General features: G+C 38.8%; 1 protein-coding gene across 2 annotated transcripts; it reads right to left on the reverse strand.

Moving 5' to 3' along the window:
• Window positions 1-1,650: 1,650 nt before the first annotated feature.
• Window positions 1,651-15,234, reverse strand: gls2b (glutaminase 2b (liver, mitochondrial)). 2 transcript variants are annotated; one of them, XM_015959214.3, is made up of 18 exons: window positions 14,933-15,234; window positions 12,300-12,390; window positions 12,089-12,210; window positions 9,810-9,939; window positions 8,725-8,804; window positions 8,472-8,635; window positions 7,027-7,085; window positions 6,522-6,554; window positions 6,383-6,441; window positions 6,186-6,252; window positions 5,487-5,537; window positions 5,219-5,395; window positions 5,002-5,133; window positions 4,084-4,176; window positions 3,947-4,008; window positions 3,728-3,804; window positions 2,552-2,615; window positions 1,651-2,348 (listed from the first exon to the last, which is right to left on the reverse strand). In XM_015959214.3, exons 1-18 carry the CDS (start codon window positions 15,091-15,093, stop codon window positions 2,192-2,194), a joined length of 1,779 nt encoding a protein of 592 aa, XP_015814700.3. In that variant the 5' UTR covers window positions 15,094-15,234; the 3' UTR covers window positions 1,651-2,191. The 2 variants fall into 2 exon arrangements, 1 of the variants encoding a protein (XP_015814700.3); XR_001572967.3 differs by having other exon boundaries at window positions 2,193-2,348; window positions 3,947-3,970.
• Window positions 15,235-16,333: the final 1,099 nt, after the last annotated feature.

Here is a 16,333-nt window from a genome sequence, read left to right on the forward strand (position 1 = left end):
AACTCCGGATATGCGGCTGAAAATGGGTGGATGTATAAATGCCATCAAAACAATGGAGTAATAAAAAAATCTGTTATTTTGGTCCAAAGTGACATGAAATTAACTAACTACCACAATAGTGAATTTCAACATGAGTGTTCGACAATCTCAAGCAATCCTGTTTTAGATAAGATTTCTAACATTTCTTTGCTGTTTTTTCTTATCCAAAAACTGTTGGTAAGAACATAAATAGCTTCATTAATTTGAGAAAAAGACACCATCCTGTCATTTACCCAGAAGCCACTTCATCATTCATCGTGGCTTCGTGTTCTGGCCTCAGCTCAAATCACCCACAAACATAAATCAGATTAATGACAACCAATCTATTTAGCTCAGGATGTGGCCTTGTTGCAAAACTATAATTACTGCAGGAAAAAAGTAACTCCTCTTCAGAAAGCAGATTTCATGGGTAACCTGGTGACTTCTGTAAACACACAGTGACTGCCAAAGAATCAGTCAGTTTGCTATGATAACTTATAGAAAATGAAGCGAGCACCAGTCTGTCACTCATTAACCTAAAGGTTTAGGAAACGTACAAGTTTATCAGGTCCTTGCGGGTCTTCTCAGCATTAGGTCAGTCTTTTAATAAGCTCCCAAATGCTCCACAGAGATGTTTGTTTGATGGGTCCACAGCGCCACCTGATGGAATCATGAAAAACTGAAACCCACCAGACAGCTGGTGCCTGGTATTTATCCAAGTCTCAGCCATCATTAGCTGCATGGGCCAGGTCAGCAGAGAGAGAACATGCCAACGGTAATTAACCTCACATTCAACCAAAGCAATGCCAGAAAGGAGAGTTAGAGCTGTAATGGCCTCTCCAGCCACACATTCATATTTTCAAAGACATATTATTCAAAAAGGCTCTTGCCTGATAGCATCTAAAGCTGTTCAGTAATGAGCACCTCCCCCACAGCTTCGTTATTTCATTCTGTGTTTCAATTATGTTGCTGATGAAATCAACCAAAATCTAATTAAAGGTGGCAGAAAAGATAATAAATAAAACCAACATGAAAATGTTTATGTGTAACATAAAATATATGGTAAATGGCCTGTATTTGTATAGCGCCCTCTTAGGGCTCTGCATCCCCCCAAGGCGCTTCACAACGCAGTCAATCATTCACCCATTCACACACACAAGGTGGGTTTAGGGTCTTGCTCAAGGACACAACAGCAGCATTCACTGGCGGAAGCCGGTATGAAACCTGCAACCTTCCGATTACTGGACAACCTACTCTACCTCCTGAGCTACTGCTGTCTGATATATAGTGAAATATTTCTTAACAACTCCGGACACCGAACTAAACTTTTACAAAGGAAAACTGTGACACATATTTCTGGAATCATGAACATTTCTTCTCTTTTTCTTAGAATAAATGAAATAATTTTTGTAATCTAGATTTTTTATTGAAAAAAGTAAAATGTGATGGAAAAAGAAGATGTAGAGATGTATCTTTACTAGCTACAGTAGGATTGTAACAGAGCACATATCTGATGCCAGGTCAAGCTGCACTTTCTACTGACGCTGCTCCTGTGTGATCTGATAAACTCTGAACGTTGTATAAATACACGCTCTCATGCTTTGAAGGTAAACCTAAATACTCATGTCACAGTCCTGAGAAACATTTATTTATATAAAATTTTATAAAATAAAAAAACTTCAAGTTGAGACTACATGTTGTCCTTATTTAAAGATCGTTGAAGAAAATGGCAGCAGTGGTGGGATTTTTGCACTGAAGCTGACACAAAACTTGATGGCCACAGCAGGAAGAAGTTTCCTCTCCAAAAGAAAGGGTGGGGAGGGCACAAGCTAACGTTGGGTAGAACCATCGGAGCCAGACTAAAGGTTAAAGTCTGTCGACATGGTATACGTGCATCAAGTTCATCATCCATAAATCCATCTGCCGAGTTAACAGACTAAACACCTATTAAATATACAAATCTAACTCATTAATAGTGAACATTCTAACAATGTTCCTGGTGTATTTATGCAGCCAGATGCTTTTTCCAACATGCTTTTCTCATATAGTGCAACAGAATAACTTTGTGGTTTTAAATGCAATTTGAACAGAACATTGCTTTGCATGCATTGCTATATTTTATGTATGCATGCAAGTCCTGGCATGTTGCAGTTTGAAGCCTCGGTTTAAAGAATCACACCATGCCCTCGAATGTATCCAGCTTCTGGGCGTGCTCAGTTTCACCGGGCTGCTTTTTCCGCTGTTTCCAGTCTTGTTGATAATCCCGAAGCACCTTGACCACGTCCTCGTGTCCAAACTGAATGGCATCATCAACCGGAAGGTTTCCCCACCTGCATTTGATCACGAGAAAAACAAAACATCTGATTATGAAGAAAGAGTTGTAAAGTCCAGCTGCTTCAGATTCACATCATGGTAAACAATGTAAAAACTTTATAGAGTGGTGAAAGGAACAGAAAGTAAATGGATCATGTAGAAATTCACAAATCAGAAATAAAACAAAGAGTTCAGAGATTTCGTCAGATGTCAGCGTCACCTGTCTTGTACGAATGGATTCGCTTTGCAGGTTTCAGTGAGGAACTTTACTACATCAGTGTGACCTGAGGATAAACAAACAGAACAAAGTAAAGTTTTATATCAAGGACAGTTTACACAACCTTTCACTCAGAACACGGTTATCGCTTCACTACCAAAAAAAGAGACACTCAGCTAATTCATAAAACCTGATAACAAGAGGATAAATAAATGAAATATATATTTATAATTTAATCCCAAGAGATCACAGCTTTGTTTTTAACCCTTTGATGCATGAATTATGAAATCTTCAACCATGATTTTTGTAACATTTTTTTTCATTTGTCTTTAGGTGTGAATTAAACAAATTTCAACAAATATCATTTGTAAAATTTTATAATTTACAAATAATTTATTACATGTCCACCTCAGTGGACAGCATGCATTTTGAACATGAAATATGTTGGCTTGACTTACTGAAGTCCAAATGGTGGGGCTCAAATGCAATAAAGTCTTCAACAGCTGTACTTAATAGCAAAAACAAATAAATAACAATTTTGAGTACCTGTCCACTGTAGTGACCATTATGCATCAGAGGGTTAATCCATCACTGGATTGGTCTCTGTGGGAGTTTATGAACAAGTTCCGTTCTTGTTTGTATAAAATGCACCAATAAAAGCCAGCAGTTAATCCTTGGGAGCGAGTAATGACCAAAGTGCAAAAGAAATATTTTTCCAACTCCGAGGTGTGGAAAATTCTCTTAACAGATATCTAACGTGGGGAAAAATGGATTTCAGACAAAAAAATATCATTTGTGTCAGAAAACAATTAAATGTCTGAATACTGAAGTCTTTTTGGTGAGTGAAATAGATGGTTAAGCGTTACCATGGCAACAGCAGCACAACACAAATGAAAATGTCTGCGGACGAAATCTCTCTCGCATAATGCATTTTGCTGAAATGTGTTCAAGCGGACTATGTGTGTTATTTGGCAACATTTTCATAATTGTTGCAGTTTTGGTGCTTTTCTTTGAGGGTTTTGAGTTGTGGTGTCAGTAGATGCTGTTTTTAGATGGATGACTTTGGGAGATTAGTTTAGTTAAAAGAATACCAGACAGCTGACAGCCAGGTTTCCAAAAATAGCAGCTGACACAAGAGATGCAGTGAAGGAAAGAAAACTAGAAACAGATGGAGCTGACCCTCAGCTGCAGCAATGTGTAGTGCCGTTCTCGAGTCGTAGTCTTTCAGATCCATGTCCACAGAGGAAAGAGCAGACCTGCAGCAACATTTATTGCACTCAACATTTATGTTTAGCCATCGAAACATGAAAGAACACATGCAAAAAAATCATTTTGTTATCGCACTTTATTCATGGTTTTACTGAGAAATCAGAGAAAAACAATCAGAGCTTTGGATACCTTCTCAGAGCAGAGACGTCTCCACTGTAGGCAGCGAACATCAAGTTAAAAACAGATTGATTCTGCAAATATATTAAAGAGGAACAAATGCAGAGAGACAAGATACCAATAGGAAAAACAGAAGACAAGGAGCTCACCCTGTCATCTCTGTCCTGTCTGCGAGGGTCCTGCTTCTTCACAAAGTGCCTCAGGTTGTCGTAGTTGTGAAAATTAAACTGTGAGACGAGCTCCTAAAGATGAAGAAAAATAAAATGTCACGGGGTAAATTTTTGTGTAAACAAGCCTCTATCTTGTGAATCAGAGATCGACCGATGTGGGGTTTTCTATTGCCGATACAGATGCTGATATGTAGAGTTCACGGTCAGTAAATGGCCGATATGTGCTGCTGATCTTTTGGGCCCATTTCCATGCCTAATCTGCATGCTAAAATGTCACTAAAAACGACAGTGAATGCACAAACCCAGTTATTGAACACTGAATTTAACCAGCTGTTGCCTCTTAATTTTGTGCACTGACAGGTATTAAAATCAAATCAATAAACAAATTATTAAATATAAAAAATATAAATCTAAATAAAAGAAATGTAAGTATTGAAAGCATTTATCAGGCAGATTATTCAGGAACACATATATAAGTTTAAATCTAATTCGACAATGGCATCGTGCTGCTCACAGATGTGCCTGACTTTAAATAGGCTTTACTAAAGTGGTATATTGGCCAATGCAATATAAAAAAACTGGTACATTTCAGCCTGATATAGTGGTTGACTAACATTTTGCTTTATCCCTACTGGAAATGCATGCAAATTATCTGTAAAATGCTTGACCGTTGTTATTTTTGACTTTGATTATCAAGACCGGATCAGTTCAATCTTCAAAGTGGACGAGACACCATATTTCTTCTAGATAATAATGTAACAAAATTTTACGTTAAAGAAATGTCAAAACATTTAGAAATGTTCTTTTTTTTTTAGCTCTAAAAAAATCGGACAGATGAAGTTTTAGGCACAGATCAAGACAAGCCCCACAAACTTTGGTCACACGTCTTGCTCTTGCCTGACAGAAGTGTATTCCCCGGACACTATTCCCAACCCGGTCCAAAGGGGGAGACCAACACATCACTCCCATGACGTTGGGAATCACCAGTAGGATTGCACCAGAAACCCCAGATTTTGCAGGCAGCCCCACCTGAAAAAGGACAGGAACCTGAATGCACCACTATTTTTTTGCACCAACATTGCTCCCACTGTGTCTGGGTGATTGTGTCACTCACATGGAAAGCCATCTGACCAGAGAAGTCATACATGCCGCATGAATGCATTAGGCTCAAGGTGTTTCTCACAGCCTCAGCACTCAGGACTCGCTCGCCTGTGATTGGACAGATTCCTCCATTGGCTAGCGTGGCGGCCATGATACTTCCTGACTCACAGGTCACCTCAATGGAGCAAAGCTTAAAGAAGAAAAAAAAGAGTTACCTTGTTACTGAATCAATCTTTGTTTTGTCAATTACAAGACAAGATGATGAAATGCCTCTTTTATACCTGGAAGTAGAAGTCCAGGGCATCAATCATTTCAGCTCCTGATGGAAAACACTAAAGAATAAAATATAATAATGAGTAAATTATCCATCCCTGCGATGGACTGGCCCTCTGTCCAGGGTGTACCCTACCTAGATGCCCATTGACCACTGGAGATAGGCACCAGAACTCCTGAATAGACCTTACCAGGGAGGCTCAGGGGTGTGATCCCCAACACACTCTGCAGTCCCCCTTTGGGGGACCACCACCCCAGTCTGCCAGTCCAGTGGGACTGCCCCAAATGTCCATGTGATATTGCAGAACCACATCACACAGCACAGCCCTACTTCATCCAAAGCCTTAAAGAACTCTGGGGTGGACCTCATCTACTGCTGGAGCCTTGCCATCGAGGAGCTTTTTGACAACCTCGGTGACCTCAGCCCTAGAGATTGTAGAGTCCAACCCAAAGTCCCTGGACTCTGCTTCCTCACTGGAAGACATGCCAATGGGACTGAGGAGGTCTTTAAAGTAGTCCGCCCCCCAATCCACGACATCCCGAGTCAAGGTCAGCAGCACACTGTCCCCACTATAAACAGTGTTGGTAGCGCACTGCTTGACTGCAGAAACTTGGACATGAAGGTGTCAGCGTTGCCTTATAGCTGCTGCAACCAAAAACAACAATGATCTTTTTAACTGTGCAAAAAGAAAAGTGCTTTAACAGACCTTCTTCTCTTTCATGTAGTATCCTATGGCAAAATTTCTGTCCCCAGTTTCTTTTTCTGACTGAAACCTGAGACGGAGATGGAGATGAGGTCAATACTTTATTTTCAATAATGCATTGAGTCTGTGGAAATGTAGTTTGCCACTTTCAGTTTATAATCTGAAAAAATACATACAGTTTTCCAAGACGACATACTCACGTGGCATTGCTGAAACCTACGTATTCCTGGCCAGCCATCTTTTTTAAAAATTCCATAAACTGAAAAACAAATGATGGAGATAAACATGGTGCATTTTAAAATTATTGATTATGACTGAAGTTTGAATTGTATTACTCACATTGTCAAACTTCTCTGCTTTATTGGAATGAGGCTGAAAAATAGAAACATTTATTTGCTTGTGGCAAAGTAAATGTTGTAAATAAAAAAAGCATGGATATACAGTATTAGTGGTTTCATAATATAGTGTCCTGTTACCAGAGGAAGGACAAGCTGTGATGTCTTGAGCTTAGATAATAATTCACAGACCTAAACTAAATTGAGGAAATTTATATCTGTTGGTTTCTGTTTCCTTTCTCAAAGCTATGAAAAAGAACCACATTTAGTCAACACATCAAATGTAAAAACAAAATAAATGCATCACTAAAATAACAAATGTTCAATAAATCAGGTGTGTTAAACACAAAAAAGGCTAAATGTTGTTCTTCAAGACCAAAACTGCTAAATTATTGCAATAATTACTAACATATACTCCAAAGTACAAATATCACTTGTGACTTTTCCTAAAAAGAGAGAGTGGTTTATTATTTGTGCTGACTCCCCTTTAGTCAAATCTATCTGTTTACCTTGATAAGAGAGCTGATCAGTATGGCGCCAGCGTTCACCATGGGGTTGTGTGGCTTATCTGGGAAAGAGAAGTTAGACAAACACAAACTGAGTCAGAAATAGTTTTGGGGAAAATCTTTGGGAACCCAAAGCAATGATGTGAAAAACACCAAATTTAGTGACAATGAATAACATTAAAAATACAAATAAATAAAAATGTAATTAAAGTGGCAGTGTGTAGTTTCCTGAGAGCAGTACATACATACATATCCAGGTAGTTTTACACCATAACGTCATGACTGTCCCTAGTTTAAAAAAAACACGACAGTGGAAAACATACCACCTCAGACTTTGGTGGTCCTTCAGATAATTCCATCGAGAGAATGCAATGCTGACGCTAGTTTTGTGGCGCTGTAGTTTCCGGATCTTCTCGGGGTCCTGCGCCTGCCGATGATGTAATCATAGTACGGCAATACCAATCCGCCAAAATATGTTGCATCTCTTTATTGACGTCATCGACAGGCACAGGACCCTGAGCCAGCCAGGAGGAAACATGACGTCTAACATAGCACCCCCCAAAGACGTCAGACCCACGCTTTATGTACTTAATTCCAAATTTTTATGGTTATATGGCTCAAAGCTGCCAACATATTTCAATGACTGGACATCATTTTATTCATTTTCAACAACATTTCTATGGATATTTCCAGAGATTAGGGGTAAAAATACACATTGTCACTTTAAGTAATATAAAAAATACAATTAAGCACTGTTAATACTTGAACATTAAAATGAAGGCTGGTGAGTCCTGAGAGGCAGTGGCGCCCCTAAAGGGGTGGCCAAGGCCCCCCTGGGAAAAATGCTGGCCCCCTCAGAAAAGACTTCCCCCACTTGAAAAAAATCTTATTTAAATTCACTCAATCCTTAAATTCATCTTATTTAATAAATGTTAAATGAAATAAACAAACTAATAAATCAATAAAACAATTTTATATGTGTTGCTGCTCTTCACCATTTTCAAAAATAAGTATATCAATAGTTTTTTGTGGATGTTTTTGTTAAGACGACAACAGGCAAATTAAACAGTTGCTAAATGTTTAAAACAATAAATGTTGAAATTAAAATAATCCAGATAACTGAAATGTTATTTTTCTGAGGTTTTTTTTTTCATTTCTCAACTTTGAGGTAAATGTGATGGATGAAAAGGATTTTCAATGAATAAAATGAAGTAGCAATGCAATGCAAAATACTCCCAGAGTTACCACAGGGAACAAGTTGATGTGCCACCCTAAAACTTTCACTGCCCCCCCCCCCCCCCCCGCACTTACAGAGAGACTTTAAATCACCTTCAGCCAGGTTGTATTGATGACTTTACAATTTGTGTCTCTCATTCAGCAGTCCAGCTGACAGTGTGATTAATGGAGGATTTTAAACTGAGACTAGGTGGTGATGGAGCCTTACACACCTTCTTCATCAAGTGAGAGCATGTTGAACTTGAGTCCACTGGGCTCCATGCCGACAAAATTGTGAACGTCTTCGGTTCCACTCTCGTGGACAGAGATGGCATACTGCAGTGGCTTCACGCATGATTGCAGGCAGAATGGCTGCTTTGTGTCACCAACGGAGTGCCTGAAGATGAGGTGAAATTATTTCAACACATGCCATTGAAATAAACATTGGAATTTTGACCAAAAATGTCAAGCAAACATAAATCCTACCTTTGGCCATCCACTGTACATAAAGACACGCCCCACAGTTCTGGGCTAAATTTGGCCAGCTGAGGTATGTAGTCTGCAACCTGAAACCATATTTCACATGAAAAAGCCAAATTATACATTATTTTGTATTTGGAAATGATTTAACAGAAATATTGGGAGTTATTCTTCCCATGAGATAAGATAAAACTCAAAATTTAGTCTAGCCTCTGCCATACAGACATGGACAAAACTGAGACAGCTGGAGCAGTTTACTCTTGAGGAGTGGGCCAAAATACTTGCTGAGAGGTGGAGAAGTCTCATTGACAGTTACAGGAATTGTTTGATTGCAGTGATTGCCTTAAAAGGTTGTGCAAAAAATAATAATAAAGTTAGGGGTACCATCATTTTGCCGAGGCCTATGAGGTTATTTTTTTAAACAGCTCACTGGTTAAATTTCAGAGTTTTTATTTAGTATTACTTTTAATAATAATAATAATAATAATAATAATAATAATAATAATAATAATAATAATATTAATAATAACGCATTGAACATAAATGGCGCTTTTCAATACACCTAAAGACGCTTTCACACACTCTCACATTCACACACTGCTAGTGATGGTAAGCTACTTGTAGCCACAGCCGCCCTGGGGAGGTCTGACAGAGGTGAGGCTGCTATTTGGTGCCGTTGGCCCCTCTGGCCACCACTAACACAGGCAAGTTTGGTGAAGTGTCATGCCCAAGAACACAACAGCAGGTTACCCCTGGTGGGAGCTGGAATCGAACCCATGACCCTCCGATCATGAGGCAACCCGCTCTACCACCTGAGCTACTGCTGCCCCGAGATTCAAGATTCAAGTTGTGAGACTCAAGTTATTTCTGTGACCATTGTGGGTTTTTCTTTCATTGACCAAAGGGTACCAGCGATTTTATCCATGCCTGTGTGTATTCGTTCATGGTATTTATAAGGTTTCAGCATATATTTAGACAAAAGCATATCTGTAAATAACACAAGTGGACATGAATACATATTGAATATGTTACAAAATCCTTTTTAAAAATCTAAATGATCAAAAACAGTTAACTCAAAAACAAATGACTACCTTTCCATCTCTTTGTTTTTGCACAGTTTTGTAGATTTCGTCTATTTTTTGGGCAAAAGAATCAAACTCAGGGATGATAAATTTCTTTCTGAAGGCCTGGATCAGTAGAACAACATTACCACCGAAGCACCTGAAAGGTAAACAGTAGCACATAGTTACTCATAAAGTTTATAGACAACAAATAAATAAAGTAAAAATATATAAAATGAGAAAAGACAGTGGTCCTAGATCTATTTATACTGGCTAATTTATTGACAGAAAAAAACAATAATTAATTCATCTTTAACGAATTGCTTGTTTATTTCTGTGTTAAGTTTTATAATATCTGTTCTTTTGTTTGTTCTCTGTCCAAAAAAGTTATAAAAAATAGACAAAATCATTTGGCGGTTTGATGAAATTAGATCTAATCCCACCATAAACCACAGAATCAAAATAACACCAGATAACAATCGGAAAGAAAAACTCAAGTAAACATTTCTAAAACATCATCAGATTGTATTACAAAAATAAAAAAATAAACTCATGTGCCCTTTCCTTATAGATCTTACTTTTATAAAAAAAACAGCAGAGGCAATTATGTTTCATGTCTCATGCAATAGTCCTGTATTAACATAGATTGTTGATAGAAGGTCAGGCTAAAAATAGCTAAGCTATGTCCGTCACCACTAATAAGCCTGATGCTTAATGGAAACAAAACTCAGACGTTCGGCGCTGTGCCGAGAGTTCAAGCCGAGTGTCATCGTAGATGCAGACTCCTACTTTATTTAGATGGCTTCCACATCAGAGTCTGGCACGCATTTAGTATTTAAAGGTTGACCATTTCACCTTAAATATCCCACCTTTCAAACGGCATTGACCCTTTAGAGAAACATCCTAAAATATACTTAAAAAAAGAGTTGTGTTATCGCTCCTTCCGCAGAGCAGCAGCCCTGGTGGTTAGCTGGAAAGCCTGGCATTTAACCAAAATTCAATCTAAAAGTAGAAAATCATCCTATTACCAAAAGATCCTGCAGCGTTTGGTTTGTGCTGATCAAGCAGGGAGCAGGCTTAACCAGCAATGTAAAGCCCATTTCTAACTATTATCACATAAATGGAGGCAGCAGGCGCTCAGGTGGGATGCAGTGGCGTGTTCAGACCTGTTAAAATGGGGTGGTCCATTTGGGGCACTCGTTTATGCATGGTTGGCACCAGTGGTTATGCTTTTTTCTTTTTTTCTTGTTTTTTATTTGTGTGTGTGTGTGTGGGGGGGGGGGGGGTCACTTCTCACAGGGTCATTGTTTACTTTTTTATTCATTCTTTGCCTTCTACTGAATTTGTGAGTTTCACCACTTTTCCCCTTCTTTTTTAAAGTAGCAATGTGTAGTTTTTACCATTAATCTCTAGAAATATCCATTGAAATGGTGAAAATAAACCAATTGATGCCCACTTGTTGAAAAATATAGACAACTTCGTAACACAACCATATATTACCTGGAGTGGAATGCCCACTCCAGTCGCTTTATTTCAGTCATCTGACCCTGTGCCTCAGAATTCAGATTAAATATTTTTTTGATCATAATAGTAAAGGAACTATAACAGAAGAAGTTTTTCAATGTGTGTAGGGAGGGGAGGACGCACTATTTGACTGGCCAATCACAGAGCGTGAAGACAGTCAGTTACCCAATGAGGATTTTCCTTCAGCACGATTACAGATATTTACGAGTTTTACTCGTTTCATGCTCGTATTCGTCAAAAATGCTTTATGCTCATCCCTACTGTTTAGCAACATTCTTCTTGGTGCATTGCTGCCACCTACTGATTTGGGGTTTATAACCCCAAGCCTTTTGTGGATAATGTACAGTAAATTTAAATGGGAATCAGTGGAGTGGCCAATCAAATTTAAAGGGTGGCATGTGTTACCCCAGGCTCCTCCCTTGACATGCCCCAGGTGGTATTGTGGGTTGTTCATCTGACCCCTGACTTCTCCTTTTCTCGTGAGTTTTAGGAAAAACTGTCAAGTGCTTCATCAGAAATATAGAAAAGTGCTCAAAAAGCATCTAACACAATTGCGATTGTATAATCTTAAAAGTTTTGTACATAACCATTATTTACAATAGTTGATAAGCAAAACGAGACGTTTTCTGGCAAGATATGGAAGCACATCAGTGAATTTGTGTGTAAAATGTGTTTAATAATTGTGTCTTTATTCATGCTCTTGGCCTTGACATGTCAAAAAGCCAATCAAGCTGCACCGATTGTGTAGATTGTTGATGTTTGACAGAACTCTGATGGTGTCTCACCTGTGAAAAAGGTCTCTGTCCATCATGACTTCAGCAACAGACTCCTTCACAGCCTGTCGCAGCTTCTCCGTGCTCTCCTTCAGACGGGGGTCAGATGGCTGCAGGCCTGTTTTTTTAAGGGCCTGCAAATATTAAATTAGGGTCAGCCAAACTAAAATAGTTTAGGGGATTTTTCTAGACAACAGAGTTGCTGAAGAAGAGCTCTGCTTACAGCAGTAAAGTATGAGATTGGCACTTGTTCTTTTCCATCAGTGATGGTGTAGAAAAGCATGTCTTCCACTCCAGATCTGGGGCATAGGTTTCTGTTGATGGCAAGGTTATTTTTGTTATTTGTTAGAGGTCTTTACTGTTACAATCCAACGAGCCATTTTATAGTATAGCATTTAAAAAGATCATTTCTGAAATATCTGGAATCTGAGAAGAAAAAAAAAGTAGGAACTCTGAAACTAAAATAACTTTTTAACTTGTTATGGGATTAATGTCACATATCTTTGTTTCCCTCTTTAGAAAAAAAATTTGACGAGATATTTTTGGTCATGTTTGAAAAACAAAACAAAACGTAATTTTGTTTCTATTGTACATTTAGGAAAAAAATGAAACTAAACTTTTGCAATAACAATATTAATTTGCATTTATATGGGATGTTTACACTGCTGGAAATAAATGTAAAAAACGCAAATAGATCTAAAATTGTTACAGCTACTTTTAGTGTTATACTGTGTAATTATTACATGAAAATTTTGAAAAACTGCTTAAATCTAGACTGGCAAGTCATCCTATATATGTGAATATTAGAGATGTGTATTGTTTATGTTTATGTTTATGTTTATGTTTATGTATTTAGCAGACGCTTTTGTCCAAAGCGACTTACAAGTGATAATCGGCATGTTGCCCTTGAGGCTAACAACAACAATAACAACAACAACTTGACACTAATCATGGAGAGGAGGGAACAAAGGAGTGGACGGTAGAGAGGGGGGACGAGTGCAGGGAGGGTGCTAGTTTAGAAGATGCTCTTTGAAGAGCAGGGTCTTCAGGAGTTTTTTGAAAATTGAAAAGGAAGCCGCTGTTCTGGTAGTGCTTGGTAGGTCATTCCACATTTGTGGAACTATGCATGAGAAGAGTCTGGATTGTCCTGAGCGCGGTGTAGACAATGCTAGCCGACGATCCTGTGATGACCGGAGCAGCCGGGCAGAGATGTAAGCATTTGCAAGAGGATTCAGGTAGATGGGAGCCATACCATCTCGGACATTGTATGCTATTGTTAGCAACGGTAACCAGTGGAGCTCAATGTGGGGTGATGTGTGCTATTTTTGGCTGATTGAAGAACAGATGCGCCGCTGCGTTCTGGACCATTTGAAGAGGTCTCACAGTACAGGCTGGAAGACCAGTTAGAAGGGCATTGCAGTAATCGAGGCGGGAGATGACAGTAGATTGCACCAGGAGCTGGGTGGCATGTTGTGTTAGGTATGGTCTGATCTTTCGTATGTTATTCAGCGCATAGCGGCATGAACGAGCAACAGAGGTAACATGATCTTTAAAGGTCAGGTGTTCATCAATCACAACACCCAGATTTCGAACTGCCTTTGAAGGAGCCAGAGTTTGGAAGCCATTTTGTATTGAGATATTGTGCTGCATGGATGGTTTTGCTGGGATGACAAGTTATTCAGTTTTAGAGAGGTTGAGTTGGAGATGGCGGGATTTCATCCATTTTGATATGTCAGAGAGACAGTTTGATATTCGTGCAGAGACAGTGTGGTCGTCCGGTGGAAATGACAGATAGAGCTGGGTGTCGTCTGCATAGCAGTGGTAGGAGAAGCCATGTGATCGAATGATCTCACCCAGTGAGGTGGTGTATATGACAAAGAGAAGAGGTCCTAGTGCAGAGCCCTGGGGGACTCCTGTGGCAAGATGGTGCACGGTAGAGGATTGTTCAAGCCAAGATACACTGAATGATCATCCTGTGAGGTACAATTCAAACCAGGCGTGTGCTTTCTCTGTGATGCCCATGGTAGAGATTAGTGTATGTATTGTATTGATGAAATACTGGCGATACGATACATATCACGACACAGGGGAGACGATTTATTGCAATTCATTCAGCCAGACCATAGTAGCGATTTTTTTAGACTGAATGTATTTGTAAAAAAAAATCAATAAACAGTCCAAACTGATTCATAACATGTTAATGATGAGGTGTCTGAACCATAATATAGGGATTTACATTACAATGCTGGAAGCAAAACCCATTGAACACTGTTGCCAACTAGCAGTCTGCGTTTGAATTGCACCAAAGGAAAAAAAATACACAAAAGTTTGCACGTAAAATGTTCCCAAAATTCAATAAATGGCTTTTGAATGTTGATATAATATTGTAGAAAAAATACCACAGTATATTGCCATATAGACATTCAGTTACATTCCTAGTGAATATAATGTGATTTAAAATTATTTTGCTTTGGTAAATGACAGCCTAGATTCTAGGCTAGCTTAAACCTACATTTTTGTTATATTTACAAATCATTTGTTTTACATTATTTTTAGTTAAATCTATCAAGAGCAACTGGAAGGTCCAAAGTGCTACTTGTTTAAGAGCCCTGGTTTAAACACACGCGCACACGCACACACATTAAAAAGGACAACATTAAGATGAATGACATATATTTTTTGAGGTCTAAAAATATCTGTATTTGTATGATTAGTTAATATTTTAGAATGATTTTCATATTTTTTTCTCATACATTTTCTTATAACATGTTCTGTCTCTGTCGCTCGCTTATTTTATTCCATTTACAAAAGTAAATAAACACCCACCATGCAAGTATTTATCACAGACGCACTTACGTTTTTGGATAAGAGCGATCCTTGTGTGAAAACGTCCGTCGCTGCGACACCTTTGTATTTAAACATGTTGAATTAATTACAAAAATCTTCCAGATGGCGCTTTGATTTTTGGCAAAAACACGAACAAAGTTTGAGAAACGCCTAGTTACAAGTCCATGCATGACGGCAGAACCGGATAGCGACAGTAACAAAGTATCAAAGAATAACAATACTAATTTTAGCAGACCTACACAACAGGTTCAGGTACTCAGTGAAAGTTGGAGATAGAACCTGACGCGGCACGAGCGGCGGCGGCGCGCGCGCGCGCTGAAGTCCAGTTCAGTTTGCTGCCTTCAGGTGTCGTCTGAATTGTTACAACTTTCGCTCTAGTTGCAATGCCCACGTAAAAGTATATTTTTAATTGTGCAATTTTAATCAAAAAGCCTTAATAATATGCGTAAACAATAGATAAATAAATACAACAGCTGTGATTCATTGATTCATATTTTTTATGAGGAGTAAAACAATGTTTCTGACTGACAGATGCAGCAGCTGGAATTTCAAACAATCTCTTACAGATTAGTTATCTGGACAGTATCCACAAATTATATTAGTTTAAACTTTGAATGAACTTTTAGAAAACATAAAATTTTCATTTCAAAGAGGAGTCATTAAAATCATATCAAACACAAACAAAATAATATACGCATCATGGTTTAGGATCCAAATGCAGTGAGGTGGAGCGACAGGTTTCAAAAATGAAAGTTCCTAATTAAAGGAGACACCATGAGGAAACAACAACGAGTGAAGGACTGAGCTGCATTTATAAAGACAGGGAGGTAATGAGGCAACAGGAAATGTGTGATGATGACAGAGGGGTCTACAGGTGTGATTCATTGGCTAAGGAATGTAAGGAAATACAGAAACACTGGTGCTAGTGTACAGCAGGCCTCGCCTCTGTCAGTGTGCCCCAAGGCAGCTGTGGCTACATTGTAGCTCATCATCACCAGGTTGTGAATGTGTGTGTGTGAATATGTGGATGGCTGATTGTGTTGTGAAGCACCTTGGGGGGGTTGTAGAACCCCAAGAAGATGCTGTGGGATAATCAATTCTGAGCCTGGAGGGCTGGTATCCAGCACATTTTAATTACTTTGTTTCAACACACCTGATTTCAATCAGCAGGTGATTAGCATGTTTCTGCAGAGCCTGAGGAGCTGCTGCACAGGTGATTCAACCACTGAAAGTGTGTTGGAGCAGAGAAACCACAAAACATGTTGGATACTGGCCTTCCATGACTTGAATATCCTTATGCTATATAAATACAGTCCGTTTACCATGTGGGACACACAGCTCCAATTGAAATGTAGCTTTATGTAATATGGCAAGGTTATTTGTTTTTTTATTTACAAGGTTTGAACACTT

The sequence above is a fragment of the Nothobranchius furzeri genome, chromosome 3, assembly GCF_043380555.1.
Source record: "Nothobranchius furzeri strain GRZ-AD chromosome 3, NfurGRZ-RIMD1, whole genome shotgun sequence".
NCBI lineage: Eukaryota > Metazoa > Chordata > Actinopteri > Cyprinodontiformes > Nothobranchiidae > Nothobranchius > Nothobranchius furzeri.

Excerpts from the sequence above, each read along its gene's own strand:
- gls2b (XM_015959214.3), bottom strand. The coding sequence starts at position 15,093 with ATGCATGGACTTGTAACTAGGCGTTTCTCAAACTTTGTTCGTGTTTTT. Across the intron at positions 12,211-12,299 it reads CAATCTCATACTTTACTGCT|GCCCTTAAAAAAACAGGCCT; the intron begins GTAAGCAGAGCT and ends TAATATTTGCAG. Across the intron at positions 7,086-8,471 it reads GCTCTCACTTGATGAAGAAG|ATAAGCCACACAACCCCATG; the intron begins GTGTGTAAGGCT and ends TCTCTTTCCCAG.